The sequence below is a fragment of the Pseudophryne corroboree genome, chromosome 3, assembly GCF_028390025.1.
Source record: "Pseudophryne corroboree isolate aPseCor3 chromosome 3, aPseCor3.hap2, whole genome shotgun sequence".
Lineage (NCBI taxonomy): Eukaryota > Metazoa > Chordata > Amphibia > Anura > Myobatrachidae > Pseudophryne > Pseudophryne corroboree.
Window position 1 is genome coordinate 542,257,848 of NC_086446.1, and position 25,608 is coordinate 542,283,455.

At 44.3% G+C, this 25,608-nt stretch overlaps 1 protein-coding gene across 1 annotated transcript in view; it reads left to right on the forward strand.

Moving 5' to 3' along the window:
- Positions 1-25,608, forward strand: part of LOC135057334 (uncharacterized) — a 55,127-nt gene that overhangs the window by 4,741 nt on the left and 24,778 nt on the right. Inside the window, exon 3 of the mRNA XM_063963224.1 lies at positions 9,898-10,050. Coding sequence (XP_063819294.1) covers positions 9,924-10,050 — 127 coding nt within the window. The 5' untranslated portion in view covers positions 9,898-9,923. The remainder of the gene's footprint in view (positions 1-9,897; positions 10,051-25,608) is intronic.

A 25,608-nucleotide genomic window follows, 5' to 3' on the forward strand; every position in this document is an offset into this window, starting at 1 on the left:
TTGCAAATGACCCTATCACTCACCATCAATCCCCAACAGAATGTATTACACAACGTTTCTATTAAATTTTAGAAGGAGTTGACCTTGATTTCAACAATTGTTTTCAATGAAGCCTCTGATAGTGGTCTGTAGGAGTAGCTACTTATAGACCAGACAAAGACCTTTCCTTGTCCCAGAACAATCACTCAATTTTCATTATTAAATTTGAATATAAAGATCTTCACTGAGATGTTGGCAAATAGATTTGGTCCATTGATTCCATACCTGGCACAACAAGAACAAGTTGAGTTTGTACTTGGCAGACAGGTTCCAGACAATAATCAGGTAGTCTTCAACATCTTCCATACACACAGAGACCACCAAAAGATGCTAATATAATGGCTGTATAACTACATACACAAGTAGACAAGTAGAATTACAATATAGTGTAATATATATTTCACAAGATTGGTCCGGCCAGCTCAGCAGCTATTCCATATAAAACTCCTGATTGTTACTAAAAAGAAAAAGAAGAATTGTGCTCTGCTGATCAAATCAAATTATTTACAGCAGTTAATTGTGTTATCTGAGCAAGCCAAATAAAAAAAAACAACAACAACCTGATACGGCGGGATGTAATGGAGTTCGAGATCGCTGGAGGTGCGGGTATACAGATGTAGCCACCTTTATCTTGAGTGGCCGCGGCGGTTGGCCCGTTCGACCATACGCAGCGCACTGTGGCGTAGCGAGGCGCGCATAGCCACAGAGAGGCTATCTAATCGCACGGAGACAGACATTTGACGTTTGGCGTTACCTTTACGTGTAATACCTGCGATCAGCCACCAGATGTCGCTTTTTACAATCACCACTGCGCATGCGTGTGGTCTCCCGTAAAATACAATACTGACATACATAATAAGGACTACTTTACTAAGGCGTCTCATTACGCTGCATACAGCAAATACTGTACTCATTACGCTGCATTATTTAATACAGTACTGTACAGTATATACAGTACGACACCGACGCAAATACAGTAGTACAGCATACAGTATATGATCCATCTACAATACTTTATGAATACTGTATGTGAGCGTCCGAGTCCCGCAGACAAAACACAGTACTGTAAAACCAGTAGTGTACACTGTCGCAAATGGATGTGTGTTACAAGTTCACTATTGCCTCTCAAGATTAGGAATTTTCTACAGTATGTTATCGTCTTAATCCCGTAGCCATTACAGCATAATCAAAACCAACGGATTTATACATTTGTCTGCGGCGAAGTGGTGAAGTGTTTCGCTTCCTATACTCAGAGTCCAGGGTTCGATTCCTTAAGTACTAATGCATGTTACTGTAGTTTTTTTCACACTTTATTATTTTTTTTATTCACCCCCACCTCGTGGCAGGCAGCAGTTGGGTATGGAATGAGAAATGGCATAAGCTGTGCAGGCTACGGGGCGATGCTGAAGGAGCGTCACAATCCCCTAGCCAAAATACACAGATACTGTAAGCGTATACTGTAAGATACTGTAAGCGTGAGATACTGTATTGAGCTAGGGGATTGTGACGCTCCTTCAGCATTGCCCCCTGAACTGTGAAATGTACAGTATGCCATATTGTATCTCACTACATATCCGAGCGCTGCCACGTGCTGGGAGTTCACGGTCGGCGGCCATTTTGTCAGGTTGCTAAGCGATCCAGCTCGGTATACCGTAATGTGCATAGACCTCGCTTATCCCAATGTAATTGAGCTAGGGGATTGTGACGCTCCTTCAGCATCGCCCCGTAGCCTGCACAGCTTATGCCATTTCTCATTCCATACCCAACTGCTGCCTGCCACGAGGTGGGGGTTCAGGAGGTGGGGGTTCATGGGTAGTGGTCGTTTTGACAGTGTGCTATGCGATTGAGTCCGGTGTACCGTAATACTGTATGCAATCCTACAGTAGCTTATCCCTCCCCTGTGTATTTTGGCTAGGGGATTGTGACGCTCCTTCAGCATTGCCCCCTGAACTGTGAAATGTATGCCATATTGTATCTCACTACATATCCGAGCGCTGCCACGTGCTGGGAGTTCACGGTCGGCGGCCATTTTGTCAGGTTGCTAAGCGATCCAGCTCGGTATACCGTAATGTGCATAGACCTCGCTTATCCCAATGTAATTGAGCTAGGGGATTGTGACGCTCCTTCAGCATTGCCCCCTGAACTGTGAAATGTATGCCATATTGTATCTCACTACATATCCGAGCGCTGCCACGTGCTGGGGGTTCACGGTCGGTGGCCATTTTTAGTGTGCATAGAACTCGCTTATCCACATAGGCCCCTGTGTTTTTAACTACTATATTGAGATGCACATTTCTAGGCCTACAGTATTTAATATACAGTAAGCAGCATTGTTGTTAGGCAATAATTGAAGAATTTACATACAGTACTGACATGTACTGTATGTAATGCTTGTACATCATGTCAGTCGACCCTTATGCTGTACACTACTGTAAGTCTCACAGGGCCCATGCACTTCCAAGGAGGGTTATTTACTGTACTGTATCTGTTTCATGTGTGAAAGTACTGCAAACAGCGCCCGGCCCCCGCCCCATTGCTGTTGGTTTATGCCTTAGAGGACTCGGACGCTCGCATTTGTAAAGCACGGTGTTTTCCTCCGCCTCCTGCTAGCCTGTTGCCCTTCCCCCATGGGAGCCTGCACAGATCATGCAGTAGACAGGGAGGGAATGCAGGTCATGTGCAATACACAAACGCCCACTGTAGTACTATTTTGCTCACTTACAGTACCGTACTGTACTGTAGGTTGCATTTAGCGTAAAGAATCGCTCCTGCAGATGTACTTTGATTTATGTGAAACCTGTGTGCATCCTTCCATTGGATGTACTGTATTGGAGATAATTTTTTTTTTTTTAAAGTGAATGTCACGGGAACACATTAAAAATAAGGTTGGCACTTCCTTCCCATTGGTGTTGGTTTACAGTATGCCGTAGTGTACTCGGACGCTCATGTAATTGCATTTCAAAGGCACAGTATTTTCCATCGTCTCCCCCCTACCCCCATCGCCCTTCCCCCCTGGGGGCCTGCACAGGGAGGAAATTCAGGTCCTGTGCAATACACAAACGCTGAAGATCTACTGTACAGTACTGTTTTGCTCAGTTGGTAGCGTCAGAATACACTCATTTCATTCCCGCTGTTTAGGTGCATTTAGCGTAAAGAATCGCTCCTGCAGATGTACTTTGATTTATGTGAAACCTGTGTGCATCCTTCCATTGACTGTCTTACAATGTAAATAAAATAATACAGTGCATTATTACAGAAAAAAAAAAAAAAAAGAAAGAAAGCACATCAGGTCTCGAACCCTGGACTCCCAGCGAGGGAGGTGGGAGCCTTCACCCCTAGCCCACGACGCCTCATGAGAGATTTCCAATTTCATGTGTGAAAGTACTGCAAACAGCGCCCGGCCCCCGCCCCATTGCTGTTGGTTTATGCCTTAGAGGACTCGGACGCTCGCATTTGTAAAGCACGGTGTTTTCCTCCGCCTCCTGCTAGCCTGTTGCCCTTCCCCCATGGGAGCCTGCACAGATCATGCAGTAGACAGGGAGGGAATGCAGGTCATGTGCAATACACAAACGCCCACTGTAGTACTATTTTGCTCACTTACAGTACCGTACTGTACTGTAGGTTGCATTTAGCGTAAAGAATCGCTCCTGCAGATGTACTTTGATTTATGTGAAACCTGTGTGCATCCTTCCATTGGATGTACTGTATTGGAGATAATTTTTTTTTTTTTAAAGTGAATGTCACGGGAACACATTAAAAATAAGGTTGGCACTTCCTTCCCATTGGTGTTGGTTTACAGTATGCCGTAGTGTACTCGGACGCTCATGTAATTGCATTTCAAAGGCACAGTATTTTCCATCGTCTCCCCCCTACCCCCATCGCCCTTCCCCCCTGGGGGCCTGCACAGGGAGGAAATTCAGGTCCTGTGCAATACACAAACGCTGAAGATCTACTGTACAGTACTGTTTTGCTCAGTTGGTAGCGTCAGAATACACTCATTTCATTCCCGCTGTTTAGGTGCATTTAGCGTAAAGAATCGCTCCTGCAGATGTACTTTGATTTATGTAAAACCTGTGTGCATCCTTCCATTGACTGTCTTACAATGTAAATAAAATAATACAGTGCATTATTACAGAAAAAAAAAAAAAAAGAAAGAAAGCACATCAGGTCTCGAACCCTGGACTCCCAGCGAGGGAGGTGGGAGCCTTCACCCCTAGCCCACGACGCCTCATGAGAGATTTCCAATTTCATGTGTGAAAGTACTGCAAACAGCGCCCGGCCCCCGCCCCATTGCTGTTGGTTTATGCCTTAGAGGACTCGGACGCTCGCATTTGTAAAGCACGGTGTTTTCCTCCGCCTCCTGCTAGCCTGTTGCCCTTCCCCCATGGGAGCCTGCACAGATCATGCAGTAGACAGGGAGGGAATGCAGGTCATGTGCAATACACAAACGCCCACTGTAGTACTATTTTGCTCACTTACAGTACCGTACTGTACTGTAGGTTGCATTTAGCGTAAAGAATCGCTCCTGCAGATGTACTTTGATTTATGTGAAACCTGTGTGCATCCTTCCATTGACTGTCTTACAATGTAAATAAAATAATACAGTGCATTATTACAGAAAAAAAAAAAAAAAAGAAAGAAAGCACATCAGGTCTCGAACCCTGGACTCCCAGCGAGGGAGGTGGGAGCCTTCACCCCTAGCCCACGACGCCTCATGAGAGATTTCCAATTTCATGTGTGAAAGTACTGCAAACAGCGCCCGGCCCCCGCCCCATTGCTGTTGGTTTATGCCTTAGAGGACTCGGACGCTCGCATTTGCTAGTCCTCCATTCCCATTATGCATTAGCGAACTCAGACGCTCATATATTTTAAAAGCACGGTGTTTATACATTGTACTGTACATTCTTCCTTTTACACAATTACTGTAGTTGCGTCTCCATACACATACTGTACAGTACTCCATACTTTTTTCCACCGCCTCCCGTTACGCCTACAGTATTGCCAGAGCTGTAGATCAATCCGCCGCTATACTGTACGATCGAAAGTACTGGATTAGTGGAGCATTAGCGACACAGTGGTGGAGATGTGTAATGCATGATGAGTATCTAGATCGTCTCAACGCGCCTGCCTGTGATGAAACTCAGCTATCGCATTAGCGTGGCTAGACGCCCGTCTCGGCGGAGAAACAGTCAAGATAAAGGTGGCTACATCTGTATATACACAATAAATGGGTAAGATAGGTACAAGGCCAAAAATTATAAAACCGTCTCAAATAAATTAATGATGACTCCGGTAAATACAGATCTTATGAATCTCAACTTGTAGTTATCTCAGAGTGTCCGTTCATAGAAATGAATGACTGGAGTCCAGTCTGTAAAGCCTTTAAATAATAGAGACTAGTTTCCCAGCCCTCAGGTATCCAAATAACACTGAACGTTCCACACAATCAGGTCTTAAAACAGTCAATATACTGTAGCTGCATAAGTGGTAAGGTGACACACACTTGCAGGCAGTTATTCAGTATGGATACTAGCAGTGTATAAGAAAACAGATTCAAAGTGTGATCACATTCCCCACTAGGTACAAGTGCCGCATCCAGTAAATTACCTTTCCCAGTTAATTTCGCTCTGATACTCTGTGTGGCAGCCAAGTCTGTTGCAGCAAAATGAGGAACATCCTTATGCTTATGTATTACTTTACCGGCTGGTAATTTCATCAAAGAAGGAGTCTCTGATAGTGGTCTGTAGGAGAACATAAAGGGCAATTTTATACACGCCGGTTTTCAACGGGCGCCAAAAAGCCACCTGGTTTTTGCATGTGCTTTAGATCCTTTCACATGGAACGGCTTTGTGCCGTGTTGTTAACGGATCTGGGCATGTGCAGCCACAGTCACTGAAGCAGTAACAGCAGCTGGGCATCAACCGTCCAAGTTAGTGGATATGGACGGCTGGACCATGCCGTCTGAAAGCTGCTATCTTCTGCTGTAGTGCTTAATTTAAAAAAAGTACACGGACAAAAACTGTGTGGCTTTTTGCTGCCTGGTGAAAACCGGCATGTGTGAAATGGCCCTAAGGCTCAAATCATAATCCAGGTAAAGACCTTTCCTTGTTCCAGAACAACCACCCAATTTGCATTATTTTGACAATAAGTTTGGTGTAATGGTTAGTATTTCTGCCTCACAGCGCTGAGGTCATAGGTTTAATTCCCACCATGGCCCTAACTGTGTGGAGTTTGTATACTCTTGCACGGGTTTCTTTCCACAATCCCAAAATATATTGTTAGGTAAATTGGCTCCCAACAAAATTAACCCTAGTGTGTACGTGTGCATGTGGTAGGGAATATAGACTGTAAACTCCACTGGGGCAAGGACTAATGTCAATGGACAAAATATTCTCTGTAAAAGCACTGCGGAATATCTATGCTATATAAGGAGATTTATGGTAAGAACTTACCTTTGTTAAATCTCTTTCTGCGAGGTACATAAAAATCGGGCTTTATGGGAAACCTCTGATGAGTGCCATTGGTAATAGAAAAATAAGGATGATAAAAGACCATTGAGAAATATTCTTGCAGTGGATTTTAAATACAGCACCAAATTGGAGCCTAAAAATGTACCACCAATCCTGAACCTGCCCAGAACCTCATCTCTGTAGTCCGTGTAGCCTGTCAAAGGCTTTTGTCTATTGAGAGCAGTATGAGAGGTGTATTTATTGAGGTGCATACATGTAAGATGTTGCAGACTCCCTGAGTATCATCTGGAGCCTGTCTACCAAGTACAAACCTAACTTGTTCTTGTTATGCCAGGTATGGAATCAGTGGATCAAGTCTATTTGAGAACATCTCAGTGTAGATCTTTATATTAAAATTAGAGATGAGCGGGTTTGGTTCGTCGAGATCTTCCCGCCTTGCTCGGTTAACGCGAACGAGGCCGCACGTCATCATCCCGCTGTTGGATTCTCGCGAGATTCATATTCCATATAAAGAGCCGCGCGTCGCCGCCATTTTCACTCGTGCATTGGAGATTGAGCGGAGAGGACATGGCTACGTTCTCTGCCTGAAAAGCTCAACATCTGTGCTCAGTGTGCTGCAAATATCTGTGCTCAGTGTGCTGCATTGTGGTGACCACCAGTATATTATAGTAGTACAGTACAGTAGGCCATTGCTGTATCTTGCAGCTCTGTGTCAGACTCCGTTCTAGACAGTATCCTGATCAGTGCTCAATATCTGCTGCATTGTTGTGTGACCAGTATATACTATATAGTAGTACAGTGCAGCATTTTGGTGACCACCAGTATATAGTAGTACAGTACAGTAGGCCATTGCTGTATCTTGCAGCTCCGTGTCACTTCAAGTATCCATATCTGTGCTGCAATGTTGTGAGTAGTATATAGTAGTACAGTGCAGCATTTTGGTGACCACCAGTATATATAGTAGTACAGTACAGTAGGCCATTGCTGTATCTTGCAGCTCTGTGTCACTTCAAGTATCCATATCTGTGCTTGTGAGCAGTATATAGTAGTACAGTGCAGCATTTTGGTGACCACCAGTATATATAGTAGTACAGTACAGTAGGCCATTGCAGTATCTTGCAGCTCCGTGTCACTTCAAGTATCCATATCTGTGCTGCATTGTTGTGAGCAGTATATAGTAGTACAGTGCAGCATTTTGGTGACAACCAGTGTATATATAGTAGTACAGTACAGTAGGCCATTGCTGTATCTTGCAGCTCCATGTCACTTCAAGTATCCATATCTGTGCTTGTGAGCAGTATATAGTAGTACCGTGCAGCATTTTGGTGACCACCAGTATATATAGTAGTACAGTACAGTAGGCCATTGCTGTATCTTGCAGCTCTGTGTCACTTCAAGTATCCATATCTGTGCTGCATTGTGGTGAGCAGTATATAGTAGTACAATGCAGCATTTTGGTGACCACCAGTATATATAGTAGTACAGTACAGTAGGCCATTGCTGTATCTTGCAGCTCCGTGTCACTTCAAGTATCCATATCTGTGCTTGTGAGCAGTATATAGTAGTACAGTGCAGCATTTTGGTGACCACCAGTATATATAGTAGTACAGTAGGCTATTGCTGTATCTTGCAGCTCCGTGTCACTTCAAGTATCAATATCTGTGCTGCATTGTTGTGAGCAGTATATAGTAGTACAGTGCAGCATTTTGGTGACCACCAGTATATATAGTAGTACAGTACAGTAGGCCATTGCTGTATCTTGCAGCTCCGTGTCACTTCAGGTATCCATATCTGTGCTTGTGAGCAGTATATAGTAGTGCAGTGCAGCATTTTGGTGACCACCAGTATATATAGTAGTACAGTACAGTAGGCCATTGCTGTATCTTGCAGCTCCGTGTCCCTTCAAGTATCCATATCTGTGCTTGTGAGCAGTATATAGTAGTACAGTGCAGCATTTTGGTGACCACCAGTATATATAGTAGTACAGTAGGCCATTGCTATATCATGCAGCTCCGTGTCACTTCAAGTATCCATATCTGTGCTTGTGAGCAGTATATAGTAGTACAGTGCAGCATTTTGGTGACCACCAGTATATATAGTAGTACAGTACAGTAGGCCATTGCTGTATCTTGCAGCTCCGTGTCACTTCAAGTATCCATATCTGTGCTGCATTGTTGTGAGCAGTATATAGTATTACAGTGCAGCATTTTGGTGACCACCAGTATATATAGTAGTACAGTACAGTAGGCCATTGCTGTATCTTGCAGCTCCGTGTCACTTCAAGTATCCATATCTGTGCTTGTGAGCAGTATATAGTAGTACATTGCAGCATTTTGGTGACCACCAGTATATATAGTAGTACAGTACAGTAGGCCATTGCTGTATCTTGCAGCTCCGTGTCACTTCAAGTATCCATATCTGTGCTTGTGAGCAGTATATAGTAGTACAGTGCAGCATTTTGGTGACCACCAGTATATATAGTAGTACAGTACAGTAGGCCATTGCTGTATTTTGCAGCTCCGTGTCACTTCAAGTATCCTGAACAGTGCTCAGTATCACTGGTCAGTGTCATGTCAGAACAAAATGTTTTGGAGGTTGTGGAGGTGTCTTCCTCAGAGGAGTCTGTACGAGGTACTCAGGATTGCCTTGAGTGGTTTCATCCCATTAGGATGGAGACAGAATGGCTGGATAGCCTAGGAAATAAGATTCCTCAGAGTCAATTAGGGCATACTCTATTAAGTTGCTGGAAAAAAGCTACGAAGAATGCTCTAGATATGGATCAGTCCATTTCATCTAGGACCCCCTCAGCTCCTGATACACAGGTCTTGCAGGCCAACGCGGACATTGATGCCGACACAGGGATCGACACAGAAGTTAGAGGGGGGCATTATGATAGATTGGAATATAAAATTCAGCAATTTATCAATGCCATTAGGGATGTGTTAGAAATACCTATACAAATAGAGGAAAATTCTTGTATGCTAACTGCAAACATTAGTGACATTCCCGGTTTCGGAAGTGTTGAATACCCTATTTGAAAGATCCTGGTTAAACCCAGAAGAGGTTTTTCACATCCCCAATAAAATACTTAAGACGTATCCCTTTCCTGAGGAGGATAGAAGGAGATGGGAGATTCCTTCCATAATGGACATTTCGGTGTCCAGGCCATCAGGGGTAATTACATTACCTGTACCAGGCTCGGCCTCGTTAAAGGAACCGACTGACCGCGAAATAGAGACAACCCTAAAATCCATTTACACGGCTACTGGAGCCGCCCTTAGGCCCACTATTGCATGCACGTGGGTAGCTAGGGCTATGTTAAAATGGTCAGACAATTTAATAGAAGACCTTGATCCAATCCATAGGGATGATGTTGTCTTGATTCTAGGTCACATAAAGGATTCGGCTAAATTCATGGTGAAAGCCATGAGGGACATTGGGCTGATGAATTCTAGAGCATCCTCCATGGCAGTAGCGGCTCGCAGAAGGAAAACATCAACACACCAACACTACCACAAAAGGACTGCCTTAATGCTCAAAAGTATGTAATTCATCTTATGCATATCATCCGTTTTTACAAAACCGAAGAAAAGGCATCCCCAATCTGCTCACTACAGTTCTCTCTTATGCAAACTTATGTATGTTTCTTTATGTAATGATTTCTTGAAAATGTCATTGCATGTGTGGGGAAGTTGCTCAGTGAAACAGTTTAGTATTGCATACTAACTGGTGATTACCTCTTTTGAACATTAACCCATTGTGGTCAGGTGTACTATGTCTTTATATTTAGTAAGGTATAGTCATGGTGTAAAGGACAGAGTATGATTACTGATTAGTAAAAGAAAACAAATACTGAGCAACATCCCCAAACAGGTAATTTCAACTTTAAACTTGTCATTTATTTTGTACGCTCTGGACTTGGCTACTAATAACAAATGCACAGAAACATTTTTTAAAGCTATGTCTGCAAATGCTAGGAGCTTAGGAGACAAAATTCCAGAGCTAATTGCGATAATGACAAGGGATAACCTGGATTTTGTGGCAATTACAGAGTCTTGGTGCAATGAGAATCATGACTGGGACTTAACTATACCAGGATACAATTTATTTAGGAAAGATAGAATAGGAAGAATAGGAGGAGGGGTAGCAATGTATGTGAAAAAAAGCATAAATGCCACTTTAATACAAAATATTGAAGCCAAAACTGAGGCCCTTTGGGTCACCATAGAAACTGGGAAGAAGGACATTATTCGCATTGGGGTGATCTATAGACCACCAGGCCAGGGGCAGGATTTGGACAGGAACCTATTGTTGGACATCTCTAAAATGGCTTTTAAGGGAGAAGTCATAATCATGGGAGACTTTAATTTACCTGATGTAAATTGGGAGGAATCTTTTGCAAGTTCAGCTACAAGTGGCAAATTTCTACATTCCTTACAGGGAGCATCTCTCAAGCAATTGGTGAGGGAGCCCACTCGCAAAGACTCAATATTAGATCTAATTCTTACAAATGGTGAAAGGATATCTGATATATATGTGGGTGAGCACCTGGGATCCAGTGATCATCAAGCAGTATGGTTTAGTATAAAGACAGGATCCAACTCCTCTCACACAAAAACAAAGGTGTTGGATTTTAGAAATGCAGACTTTGCTAAAATGGGGAGATGTTTAAGTGATTCATTGGCAGACTGGAGAAACTTGGAAGGGGTGCAGGAGAGGTGGAAAAAAATTAAAAGTGTATTACTAAGTGTAACAGACCTTTGTATCAAAATGGTTAGGAAAAGCACCAGGAAAAGGAAGCCAGTGTGGTTCACAAAAGTAGTATCAACTAGTGTGAAAGCAAAAAAGATGGCTTTTAGGAAATACAAACAGACTCAAAATAATAACGACAAAGAGGAGTATCTGGACAGACGGAAGGATGCTAAGAAAGTGATCAGACGTGCAAAGGCAGAAGCTGAGGAGAAAATGGCCCAGTCAGTAGATAAAGGGGGCAAAACTTTTTTTAAGTATATAAGTGAAAGGAGAAAATCAAATGGAGGAATAATAAGACTTAAGACAGAGAGTGGGCATTTGGTGGAGGGAGACAAGGCAATAGCAGATCACCTAAATAATTATTTTTGCTCAGTATTTACTACAGAAGAAGGGATGGGGCCACAGTTAAATTGCAAGGACATTCATAAAAATAAGGTAGATGAAAATACATTTACAGAGGAGAAGGTCCTAACAGAACTTTCAAAACTAAAAGTGGATAAATCAATGGGACCAGATGGGATACACCCAAGGATACTCAAAGAGCTAAAAGATGTCCTGGTTACACCTTTAACAGAATTATTTAACCAGTCACTAAATACAGGTGATATTCCAGAGGACTGGAAAAGAGCAAATGTAGTTCCACTGCACAAAAGTGGAAGCAAGGAAGAAGCAAGTAACTACAGACCAGTAAGCCTTACATCAGTAGTAGGGAAAGTAATGGAAAAACTATTAAAAGAAAGAGTAGTGGAATATCTTAAATCAAACAACTTACAGGATCCAAAACAGCATGGATTTACTGGTGGGAGATCATGCCAAACAAATCTTATTGACTTTTTTGACTCTGTGATGAAAATAATAGATCAAGGGGGAGCTGTAGATGTAGCATATCTAGACTTTAGTAAGGCATTTGACACTGTCCCACATCACAGACTGCTAAATAAACTTGAAAGCCTGGGGGTGGATTATAAATTAGTGAAATGGATAAGAACCTGGATGCAGGATAGGAAACAGACAGTTGTAGTTAATGGAGTGCAATCTATGGAGGGAAATGTTACCAGTGGAGTACCCCAGGGATCTGTACTTGGTCCAGTTCTCTTTAATATCTTTGTTGGTGACATTGCAGATGGTATTGAAGGGAAGATATGCCTTTTTGCAGATGATACAAAGATATGCAACAGGGTAGACACACCGGGAGGGGTCAAACAAATGATTGATGACCTAGGTAGGCTTGAGAAATGGTCAAGAACGTGGCAACTACAGTTTAATGCTAAAAAATGCAAAATCATGCACTTGGGTCTCAAAAACCCAAAGGCTAAGTATAGTATCAAGGGTACTATAATGGAAACTACTGAGGAGGAAAGAGATTTAGGAGTCACTATTTCAAGTGACTTGAAGGCAGGAAAGCAATGCAACAAAGCAATGAGAAAGGCAATTCAGATGCTTGGTTGCATAGGGAGAGGGATCAGTAGCAGGAAAAAAGAAGTGATAATGCCACTGTATAGGTCATTGGTAAGGCCCCATCTGGAATACTGTGTCCAGTTCTGGAGACCCTATCTCCAGAAGGATATAAATACATTAGAGAGTGTACAAAGAAGGGCAACTAAAATGGTGCATGGCCTACATCACAAAACTTACCCGGAAAGGCTAAAAGATCTTAACATGTATAGTTTGGAGGAGAGAAGGGAAAGGGGAGACATGATAGAAACTTTCAAATATATAAAGGGTCTTAACAAAGTTCAGGAGGGAAACATTCTTCAAAGGAAAAGAAGTATTAGAACTCGAGGGCATACATTGAGACTGGAGGGGGGGAGGTTCAGGGGAAATTTAAGGAAAAATTACTTCACAGAAAGGGTAGTGGATAAGTGGAATAGCCTCCCATCAGAGGTGGTAGAGGCTAAGACTGTAGGGCAATTTAAACATGCTTGGGACAGGCATATGAATATCCTTACAAAGAATCAAGATTAAAAAAGGGTTGAGATTGCCTAAAGGATAAAATAAAAAAGGGGCAGACTAGATGGGCCAAGTGGTTCTTATCTGCCGTCAAATTCTATGTTTCTATGTTTCTATGAGGTCTCTGGATCCGCCAATGGAATGCAGACGCCGAATCCAAGAGGGACCTCCCCTTCGCAGGTGAGACACCGCTTGGGGACACTCTGAATACAAATCCTTCCGCAGCACCACCTGTGAGAAGACGTAACTCTGCTTCTCTGATGCAGTCCCCTTGGGCTGCCAGATCGAGAAAATTCGGGAGGGCCTACTTCTGCACGAGGCTAGGCCATAGAAAGAGCAGAAAGTCTGCACCCTCTACAGGTGCACGGGTTCAGAGGTTGGATTCTACTCCCTTAGCGTCCTCAGCGTGACGGGGAAGGACTCCCATGTGGGGGTCCACTGGGGGGGGGGGGGATCTCATCTACATCACTACAGGGGAGCATTAGAGATTATAATTATATCCCGGGTAATAAAAATTATTACCCAGGGTTACAAACTGGATTCAGGAGTTTCCCCCTGGCTGTTTGTTTAATCAGCCCTGCCAATTGTTAGGACATTGGGTTTGTCGTTGTCATATAAAAAATAAGTTTTTTTTAAAGTGCCATCATGTCTGACAATTCCGTATATGTCCAGTGGTACTGCCATTTGATATAATTCCCGACATTACTGCCATTTAATTCCAGTGATTTTGTCATTTTCTTCCAGTGATTTGGACCAATAATACCATTGATTAGAACGAATAATTCCTGTGATACTGGCTTTTCATTCTAGTGATTTTGTCATTTTGTTCCAGTGATTTGGAGCAATAAATAATACCATTGATTAGAACGAATAATTCCTGTGATATTGAGGTGTTTGTGTCGCTTAGCTTAGCCATCCAGCGACCGCCATCCAGTGACCTTGGTGCACCTCTTTTTTTCTTTGCATCATGTGCTGTTTGGGGACTATTTTTTTTTTTAATGCAAATTGTGTTTTTTATTAATAAAGAGACAATAGTATACAGCTCAAAAGGAATTGCATGTAACACAAGAATTAGCGTAGCAAGCGCTTTCATTTTAACCGTAGGCTAAGAAAACAACAAACGAAATCAATATATGACATTGGTAGCCCACTTAACTTAAGGCATTAAACCGTATTATCTTCAAGTATTAATAACACGAAAAATAGAACATACAAGAAGCAGAAAGGATAGCCAGGAAAAAAAGAAAGAAGGTGAGAAGAAAGAGAGAAGAGAGGAGAAAAAAAAGAAAAAGAAAAAAAAGAATCGCCGTCACCATCGCCGCTCTAGGATGTCATAGGGGAGGGGAGTCGCAACAAGGCTGCGTATTCCTGCGTTTCTTTGAATTCCAGCCAATCCAACCAGACGGCTGTGAATCGAGATGCAGACTGGTCGGAAGAAGACGTCAAGTCTTCCATTGCCATATAGCAATCAATTCTTTGGAACCATTTAGCAATGGGAGGCTGTATCTGAGATCTCCAAAAGCACGGAATGGTCGCCCTAGCAGCATTCATTAAATGTCTTAGTAGAGAATTTTTAAATTGGGACAGAGGAAGGTCAATCAAGTTAAGTAACCAAAACTCAGGTGTCTCTGGTATAGGGAGTCCCGTGATACGCCTGGTTAGAGTATGTACCTGCTGCCAGAATGAAGCCAGACCACCAAATATGGCAAGGAGTGCCGCGAGACCGGCCACACCTCCAGCAAACATCCGGAACACTCGGAAACATGTGGTGGACCTGATCTGGGCATCTATACCATCTCGAGACCACTTTGTATTGTGTCTCGAAAACTTGCAGTGAAGGTGAACTAGCAAATGTGAACCGAAAAATACGAGACCATTGGTCAGGGGTCAACTTCCTACCCAAATCCTCATGCCAAGCCGTAACGAATGACATAGGTCGAGTGGGAGCACTCGCAAGGCAGTGTCTGTACAATAAAGACACTAGGTGTCGCAGCAGGCTCTCAGAGAGACACAAGGATTCGAAGATCGTCGGCCCCCACCCCACCGCACGAGCCGGTGTTGCAGCAACATAATGTCGAATTTGTAGGTACGCCCAAAATGAATTAGGCGGTAAACCATAAGACCGCTGCAAGTCTGCGAAGGGGTGGAATCCCGACGAACCAACCAGGTGGCTCAACCGAGAAATACCTGCTTCAGCCCGTGCTGATGTCGAAGACAAGGAGAGGGGATTCGCTGGGAGGTCTGGATTAAATAATAAAGGCATCGGCAAGGAGGGGCTCGGATTAAAAGAGTCCAAATACCTAAATTTCTTCCAAATCTTAAGGGTCGGATCTAGGGTGGGATGTTTTATGCATGGGATTTTTTTAAGCCAGGGGAGAATACGTAAAGGAGTACCCGCGGTCGCTTCAGCTATTGATGGCCACTGCTTAGCATAGGGGGATCTGGTCATATCGATAATTCTGGACAGATGCACAGCATAATAATAGCTAATAAAATGAGGTAATTGTAGACCACCTTCCTTACGAGTACGTGTCAGTGTGAATTGGGAGAGTCGTGTCCCCCCCGTCCCCAAATAAAACAACCAACAGAAGCCTGCAGAGTAGTGAAAAAAGAAGTAGGCACTGTTATGGGCAATGTTTGTAGTAGATATAAAACTTTAGGGAGAATCGTCATCTTTACCGTGTTAATCCTGCCCAGCCAAGTAAGCCGGAATGCCAACCATTTATTAAGATCTGTAGTAATCTTATGCAGTAGAGGAAGAAAATTTACCCGATATAAATCAGGAAGATCTTTAGTCAATAGAACTCCTAGGTACTTTAGCTGAGCAGGATGCCACTGGAACGGGAATGAATCTCGAAGTCCTTCGATTACCCTTGTGGGCGTTGAGATATTCAAGGCAACAGACTTAGTGAAATTTACCTTGAAATTAGAAAGCAAGTTAAACTTATTGAATTCGTGCATAAGAGCAGGAAGCGAAGTTACCGGGTCTGTCAAAGTAGCCAAAAGGTCATCCGCATATAGTGCCAGTTTGTGCTCCCGCTTTCCGGCCCACACACCGTGAATGTTCGGGTTAGCCCGAATCGCTCTCGCAAGAGCCTCCATGCAGAGAACAAATATGAGCGGGGACAGGGGGCAACCTTGCCTCATCCCGTTCCGGATCAAAAAGGGAGCAGAAAGGGCACCATTCACACGGACCCTAGCTAAGGGTAACTTATAAAGAGCTAAGATACGACTAAGACAGGTCGGACCCAAACCCATGTGCTCAAGAAGACCTTCCATGAACTGCCAGTCTATCCTGTCAAAGGCCTTCTCCGCGTCAGTGGACAAGAGGACCATATGGGAGGATCCGCTTTGAACAAGATGGATAAGATCTATAACTTTGGAAGTGTTATCTTTAGCCTCCCGACCCAGTACAAATCCCACCTGGTCTCCATGAACCACCGACGGGAGAAGGCAGCCCAGACGACCCGCAAGCAGTTTAGCAAAAAGTTTGATGTCGCAATTCAGGAGAGAAATAGGTCGGTAGCTCGAACACTGGGTGGGATCCTTACCTTCTTTTGGGATCACAGTTATGTGTGCTTCCAGGGTCTGCGGAGAAAAGCCTGTCTTGGCAGAGATGGAATTGCACGCCTTCAGGAAAAGAGGTAATAAAGATTGTTTAAAGGCTTTATAGTATCCGACTGGGAAGCCATCCGGGCCCGGACTCTTCCCAGCCGGTGTAGCTGCCAGGGCTGTCTCCAACTCCTCAATGGTAAAGGGCTGATCCAAGGCATCCAGATCCGATTCAGGAAGTCTTGGGAAATCAACCTCCGCTAAGTATCCCTGAATCAGAGCCTTCAAATCAGAAGTGGCTTGAGGAGTTTGATCCTTTATAAGATTGTAGAGAGACTCATAATAGTTTTGGAAAGAATGAGCAATCTGAGGCAATGTATATGCAACCCGGCTCCCCGGCTCATGGATAGAGTGAACATAAGTCTGTAGTCTCTGGGCTCTCAACGCCCTAGTGAGCATAGCACCCGGTTTGTTGCCCCACAAGTAAAATTTATGGCGACATTTAGTCATTCCCAATTTTGTTTTATCCCATAAAAATTTATTAAGGGCTTGACGGGCCTCAGTGAGTTCCAGAAAGACCCCTGGGTCAAGGGAGGACTGGTGTGAGGCCTCTAAAGTCGCTATTCGTTCAATAAGCTGTAACCTCCGTGCCATACGCTCCTTCTTGAGCTGAGAGCCAAGCTGTATACATCTACCTCGAACCACACATTTGTGTGCTTCCCAAATCATGACTGCACTAATATCTGGGGTGTCATTCGTCGCAATATAATCCGAAATGGTGGAGGAGAGCTTGGCCTTTAAACAGGGAACCCGAGTCAATGAGTCGTTAAACCTCCACGACCATGGTGTGGGGGGGATGGATGAAAGCGCAACAGAGATATACACCGGGGCATGGTCCGACCATGTAATGTGCCCAATAGTGCTTGAAGGAAATAAGTGTAGAAATCTATGCTCAACTAAGAAGTAGTCAGGGCGTGAATACATAGTATGAGGAGAGGAAAAGAAAGTGTAATCCTTCTCCGTCGGATGCTGAGTTCTCCATAAGTCCATCAATTGAAACTCACGAAGAAGGCGGCTCACCCGACGGTGATCACGTGTCAACCGTCTATTTATGGAAGGAGAACAATCCATCCCAGGATCCAAGGACCAGTTAAAGTCGCCTCCCATAATTAGACGCCCTTCCTTAATGGATTCTATCTGTCGCAAAATTCTGGTAAAGAACTGTCTTTGGCGTTGATTAGGAGTTTATATATTAACAAGAGTGTAAACCTGATTATATATTGTGCATTTAACAACCTGGCATCGACCTTCATCCAAAATTTGGTGAGAGACCTCTGTAATCGGGACCCGACGCGCCAATAGGATCGCGACCCCTAAAGATTTATTAATGGAGTTATTGTTACAGAAAACCTGCGGGTAGTAATAATTTCCTAACTTAGGGGAGGCTTGATTTTTAAAATGGGTCTCTTGAAGAAAAGCAATGTCTATGCGCTCTGCCCATAACTCCCGTAGCAAGGTGGACCTCTTTTCGGGGATATTAAGCCCCCTCACGTTGAAGGAACATAACCTAAGGTCAGGAGACATGAAGAAGGTGGGATTCGACCTCTACAGCGAGTAATAAAGGTAATATAGACTTACCAGAGATGTGGGGAGGGCACAGGGTCCAGACGCAGTGGGTACATCGAGCTGCAATGGTGACAAGCGGAGAGACCAAGGGAAGAAAGGAAAGGAAAAAGAGCAAGAGAAAGAAGAACATACAAAGAGAAACCAGTACAGAGAACATATGACCATAAAACAATAGCAATACGTCCTGTAAAATGGATATTTCACCGCCGTTAAGTCGCGGGGCAGTTATACCCACGACTTAAGAGCCAAAATAGGCAGGCGGCCTGACCCAACTGGGGTACAGTAGTAACGACACAACCCAGGGACAATAATAGAACAGTGCATAACTAGGGAGACTCAAGAAAAGATCATTTGACTCCAGTATTATACCTAAAACAGTCCCCCCATATCGTAGTAAACACAACGTGAACAAGCATCTCTATACGAATAAACGAAAATAAATTTAAAGAAAGTCATGGAATGCAACAAATCCAAACAGTTAGATTATCGGGGGAAGGGAAGGGGTGCAAGCAGGAAAAGGCAATATCACTTAGTGACTAAACTCTAAAGTAGGGTCTCTGGTGCGTAGAAAAAGCAATGACCTAACTTGGAGCTCCAGGCTTAGTTTGACCAGACATCAAAGAACCGGGCAGAGCCGAGCAATGGTAGGATTTATCCGACAAGTCCATGCCAATGAAAAGGAAATATTATAAATCAGGTCCCAGCCTCGCCGTGGTTCGGGGATGACCCAGTTGAGCCCCGTTTCCTGTTGCTGACCGGGGTCCAGGATGGCCGTGGGGCTGGAGGCATCGGAGGATCAAAGCAATGATAGGATTGGGTCCAATCCGTTAGGGCTGGCTTAGGTATAGACAGTGTCGAGCAAAAGTTGTCCAAGTCATCCGGCGAGTGCAAGGCAACCTGTCTCCCCTCAAGGTGGCTTGTATATTAAAGGGGAAGCCCCAACGGAATCGTATACCCTTCTCCTTAAGAGCCTCTGTGAGGGGTTTGAGAGATCTATGTTGCTGGAGCGTAAACCATGACAAGTCCGGGAAGATCTGAATTACATTATTGTTGAATTCCAATCGATCTAATTTGCGGGCCTTATTAAGTATCTCCTCCTTTACATGATAATAGTGCCCGATTGGACGAGGAATCGGAGGATGATAGTGAAGAAATGACGGTGCCGGAGGAGACTGCTCCCTCTAGCATCCAGAAGAGCGGTCCCTCTGGCGCGGTTGGGATAAAAGATAGAGAGGTACCTAGTCAGATGGTGGTGGTAGGGGATTCTATCATCAGGAAGGCAGATAGGGCAATCTGCTACCGGGACCGTGATCGCCGTACAGTCTGTTGTCTCCCGGGTGCTCGGGTACGGCACATCGCGGACCGGGTAGATAGATTGTTGGGAGGGGCTGGGAAAGACCCGGCGGTCTTGGTGCACGTTGGCACCAATGACAAAGTTAGCGGAAGGTGGGATGTCCTTAAGAAAGACTATAGGGACTTAGGAAAGAAACTGAAGGCAAGGACATCTAAGGTAATATTCTTAGAATTATTACCCGTGCCACGCGCTAGTCCAGGGAGGCAGAGGGAGATTAGGGAGGTATATGTGTGGCTTAGGGATTGGTGCAGGAAAGAGGGGTTTGTGTTCCTGGAACACTGGGCGGACTTCTCAGTCAGGCGCCATCTCTTTTGTCGTGACGGATTGCACCTGAATGAGGAGGGGGCAGCGGTGCTGGGGGGAAGGATGGTTAGAAGGTTGGAGGAGATTTTAAACTAGGAGCCTGGGGGGAGGGTTTAGCTAGAAACTACGGGTCATGCAGTGAGAATAGTGGGGATGGCGGTAGTAAACGAAATGGGGGAGAAGTTGGGGGGAGGGTAAGAGCAGGCGGTAAGGTTACTAACATGGGTACTAAAAGGGATTTTACCAAAGCACTAACCAATGACGATTACAGGTCATCATTGCTACATAAGGTGAAAGATGTCCCTAACGCAAGGGAAAATACTTATCTTAGTTATATGTATGTAAACGCCAGAAGCATTACTGGTAAAAAGGGTGAACTAGAAATACTTGCAGCAAGCAAACAGTATGATATTATAGGCATTACTGAAACTTGGTGGGATGAATCTCATGATTGGACAGTCAATCTGGAGGGCTATACACTGTTTAGGAGAGACAGACTAAATAAAAAGGGTGGAGGGGTGTGTCTTTACGTAAAGCCGTTTTTAAAACCTGATATACGGGAAGATATTCAGGAGGGGACTGTAGACACTGTTGAGACATTATGGGTAGAAATTGCATGCGGGGAAAAAGAAATAAAAAAGTTAGTATTGGGTGTATGCTATAGGCCGCCTGGTATCAACGCATCTGATGAGGAATTGTTACTAAAGCAAATTGAAAGAGCAGCAGAAGTAGGAGACATAGTAGTGATGGGAGATTTTAACTATCCAGAGATAAACTGGAAAAACGATTCATGTGATACTGCTAGGGGAAATATGTTTTTAAACACACTTAATGATAACTACTTAGTCCAACTAATTGAGGAACCAACTAGGTACAATGCAATCTTAGACCTGGTATTAACAAACAATGGGGATTTGGTATCAGGTATTATAGTAGGGGAACCCATAGGAAACAGCGACCACAATATGGTCACATTCAATATCAGTTTCCATAAACAGCCCTATACTGGCTCAACTAGGACTCTAAACTTTAGCAAAGCAAATTTTGAAAAGATGAGGGTATTTTTCAGGGATATTGAATGGGAAGGTTTGTTTTTAGGAAAAAATACTACGGAGAAATGGGAGGTACTAAAATTCCTGCTAGCTAAAAATACACTCAAATTTATTCCTATGAGTAGCAAAAAAAGGAATAAAAATCATAAACCGATGTGGCTTAACAAAAAGATTAAGGAACTTATGGGCAAGAAAAGGCGAGCATTTAAAAAATACAAATCTGACGGGGAAGCAGAGTCATTTCAGCACTATAAGGAATGTAACAAAATTTGCAAAAAGGAAATAAGAGCGGCTAAAGTAGAAACTGAAAAACTAGTAGCAAAGGAAAGCAAAGCGAATCCCAAAAAATTCTTTAAATACATTAATAGCAAGAGATTAAAGAAGGAGAGTATAGGCCCTTTAAAAGACAAGTTGGGAGTCTTTAGCAAAAATGATAATGACATACTGTAGCGGACACACTAAATTAGTTTTTTTCAACAGTATTCACTAGAGAGGACCCATTTCAGGGACTGACACACAATCTCAATAATGAGAATATCCCACTGATAGGTACTTATTTAAGCGAGGAAGTAGTCTGTGACCGATTAAAACATTTAAAGATTAATAAATCACCAGGGCCCGATGGTATTCACCCAAGGGTTCTAATGGAGCTTCACTCTGAACTGGCAAAACCGCTATCTTTGATCTTTAAGGATTCAGTTATATCAGGTATGGTTCCCAAAGACTGGCGTATAGCAGAAGTAGTGCCTATATTCAAAAAGGGAAGTAAAGCTGAACCAGGTAATTATAGACCAGTTAGTCTTACATCTATAGTGGGGAAAGTATTGGAAGGTATTCTAAGAGATAGTATTCAGAAGTTCCTTGAAGTCAATAAGGTCATTAAAAGGAATCAACATGGGTTTATGAAGGACAGATCCTGTCAAACCAACTTACTTGGCTTTTATGAAACAGTAAACGCAAACCTAGATCAGGGTAAAGACGTGGAAGTAATCTTTTTAGACTTTGCCAAGCGTTCGATACTGTACCACACATGAGACTTATCTACAAGCTACAAGAATCAGGGCTAGGAAGCACAATATGCACTTGGGTCAAAAACTGGTTAGATAATAGGGAGCAGCGTGTTGTGGTTAATGGATCTTTTTCAACTTGGACTGAAGTGCTAAGTGGTGTGCCGCAAGGCTCAGTATTAGGACCGCTATTGTTCAATATTTTCATTAACGACCTAACAGAAGGTCTAGAGAGCATGGTGTCAATTTTTGCAGATGATACCAAATTGTGTAAGGCTATAAATACAGAGGAGGATGCCGAGTCTCTTCAGAACGACTTAGTTAAATTAGAAGCATGGGCAGCCAAATGGAGAGTGCGCTTCAACACAGACAAGTGTAAGGTAATGCACTGTGGTAACAAGAACAAAAATTACACCTACCTACTAAATGGGGTAAAATTAGGGGATTCTGTACTGGAAAAGGACTTGGGTGTCATCATAGATAGCAAGCTAAGCAGTAGTACCCAAAGTAGGACTGCAGCAAAGAAGGCTAATAAGATATTAGCATGCATAAAATGGGGTATTGATGCTAGGGACGAGAGTATTATACTCCCGTTATATAAATCACTAGTGAGGCCACACCTTGAATACTGTGTACAATTCTGGGCACCGTACTACAAAAAGGATATCCTGGAGCTTGAAAAGGTACAGAGGAGGGAGACCAAACTAATTAAGGGCATGGAGACGATGGAATACAAGGAAAGGCTTGAAAGACTAGGCATGTTTACATTGGAAAAGCGGAGACTAAGAGGGGATATGATCAACATCTACAAATATATAAGGGGACAATACACAGAGCTTGCGCGGGACCTGTTTTTGGTTAGATCAACACAGAGGACTCGTGGACACTCGCTCAGGTTAGAGGAGAGGAGATTCCGAACAATACGGCGTAAATGCTTTTTCACGGTAAGGACAATACGTGTTTGGAATTCCCTGCCCGAGGAAGTTGTAATGGTGGAATCTGTCAACACCTTTAAGAATGTGTTAGATAAATTCCTAATGGATAAGGATATCCAGGGGTATGATGCATAGTCATGCATTATAGTTACTATAAATAGGGATAAAATGCAACGGCTGACAGCAGCATCAGTCAGAAATTTTAGTCAAATCATCATGCATAGGAGACCACAAATAGGTTGAACTCGATGGACAATTGTCTTTTTTCAACCTCAGATACTATGTTACTATGTTACTATGACATACACATCCCTGGGAGCTTCAGAAGAAAGACCTTTCGGCCTCAGCGCTCTGTGGGCCCTATCAAACAGTATGGTGTTATCCGGTTTCGCATCTATGAGTTCATTGAATATCTTAGTGAGGGCGTCCACTATACTCGGACCTTGTACATCTTCCGGCAGCCCCCTAATGCGTAAGTTGTTTCTCCGGCCTCTGTTGTCAAGGTCGTCCTGTCGGCGCTAAAGCGCCTTCAGTTCCTGTGCCTGAAGTGCAACAGTGTCACAGAGATTCCGTTGAAATGAGGAGACTTCATCAACGTGGTCCTCCACATCTGAAACTCGATGGGATATTTGAGAGATATCCGCCTGAAGCACGGAGATTTCGGATTTAACCGTGTCACGTATTTTTTGTTCCAAATCCAAAAAGTCTCGTTTAGTAGGCAGATCTTTTTTGGTAGGAAGGGAACGCAAGTAGGTCAAAACGTCAGCCATAGAAGCTTCAGGCCCCTTTTCCAACGGTGAAGAGTCGGCTCCCGCCATCATACCGGTGTCGGTAGGAGAGCCAGAAACAGAGGATGACGAACGAGTATCCTCCCTCTCTATGTCTGGTTGAAAATAGCGAAACAAGTTGGATTGTTGGGACTTGTCACCAGATTTCTTAACCGCAGATGCTTGCCCTCCCTTCTTAGTTTTCCCCATCAGCAGGCGTCACATATAATAATATACAGTGGAACAGAGGAAGGTCACATAGGTAGATCAGGAGCATTCCATGTCAGGTTTGCAGAGTCCCCGCTGCATTACGAGTGTCCAGGGCTATGTCATCAGCCACCAAGCCCCATTGTAAGCGGGTGATTCAGGGGGTCATGGCATGAAGAACGAAAATCAAGGCATTAAAGCTGCAGTGAGGAGGGTGGGGGAGACTGCGAGGCAAGCGTGCAGTTGTCAATCAGAGGGTGTATATGAACAGCTGGCACTGCAAGGTGTAGCGAGGAATAAATGTAGCTAAAGTATCACAGCAGCACTGGGTGTGTAGTGGATATGCTGGGACGAGATAGTACAAGCCAGGCTGCAGTGTGAAGCTCAGCCTCCTGTGCATAGAATATGTGTAGCTGAGTGCATGGTAAAATGGCTGCCGTTATGAGAGCAGGTAGGGAGACACAGAGGTGTACCTGGGAGTTGCAAGTCCCTCGGAGGAGCCCCCTTTAAAGTAAAATGTACCTGGAGGACCAAGACAGCTCTCCACCGTGCGGGGGAGTGAGAGCGATGAAGGCTCCACTTCTCTGCAGCTCAGTGTTCCACAGTGTGGGCGTGCAGCCCTCAAGCAAGATGGCGCCGTCAGTCTCCTTAGCAGGGCCTCGGCGGCTATGATACCGGGAGCCCTTCAAGCGGGTCAGATCGTTGGTGGGAGCGGGGAGACGCACCTCCGCCGATAGCACGAGTCAGGGGGGAGAGCCCTGCATGCGGTGTCCAGGACCCAGGTGCGCGGCAGACGCGCCCGCGCGCGCTCAGTGGATCTCCGCTCTGGGCAGCGCCACCGAGGGGGAGCTCTTCTTTGCGGCCAGCCAGGCGGGGGGACAAGCGGAGGAACGGCCGAGGGAGGTGGACGATCCCCTCAGCTCCCGCAAGGCCTGAGCGCCCCCCTTCCGGTCTGGGTCAGGATGGGAATTGAGGTCCCGGCGTCAGGTGAGTGGGTAGGCCGCAACCCGCACGGGAGTAGGAGACCCCCGCCGGCTCCGCAGACCACTCCACCCACAACAGATGTGGTATGTGAGATCAGGGATGCCCCAGCAATGGCAGCAATAACCCTCTATATATAACCTAATCGAGTGCCAGGCAGGAGCTCTAATTCGGCACAGCCTCCCGGATCTGCTGCCAAGCCACGCCCCCGGGGACTATTTTTTGAAGTGCCATCCTGTCTGACACTGCAATGCCACTCCTAGATGGGCCAGGTGTTTGTGCCTCCCACTTGGGTCGCTTAGCTTAGCCATCCAGTGACTGCCATCCAGCGACCTTGGTGCACCTCTTTTTTTCTTTGCATCATGTGCTGTTTGGGGACTATTTTTTGAAGTGCCATCCTGTCTGACACTACAGTGCCACTCCTAGATGGGCCAGGTGTTTGTGCCGTCCACTTGGGTCGCTTAGCTTAGTCATCCAGTGACCATGTTGCAAATTTTAGGACTAAAAATAATATTGTGAGGTGTGAGGTGTTCAGAATAGACTGGAAATGAGTGGAAATTATGGTTATTGAGGTTAATAATACTACAGGATCAAAATTACCCCCAAATTCTAT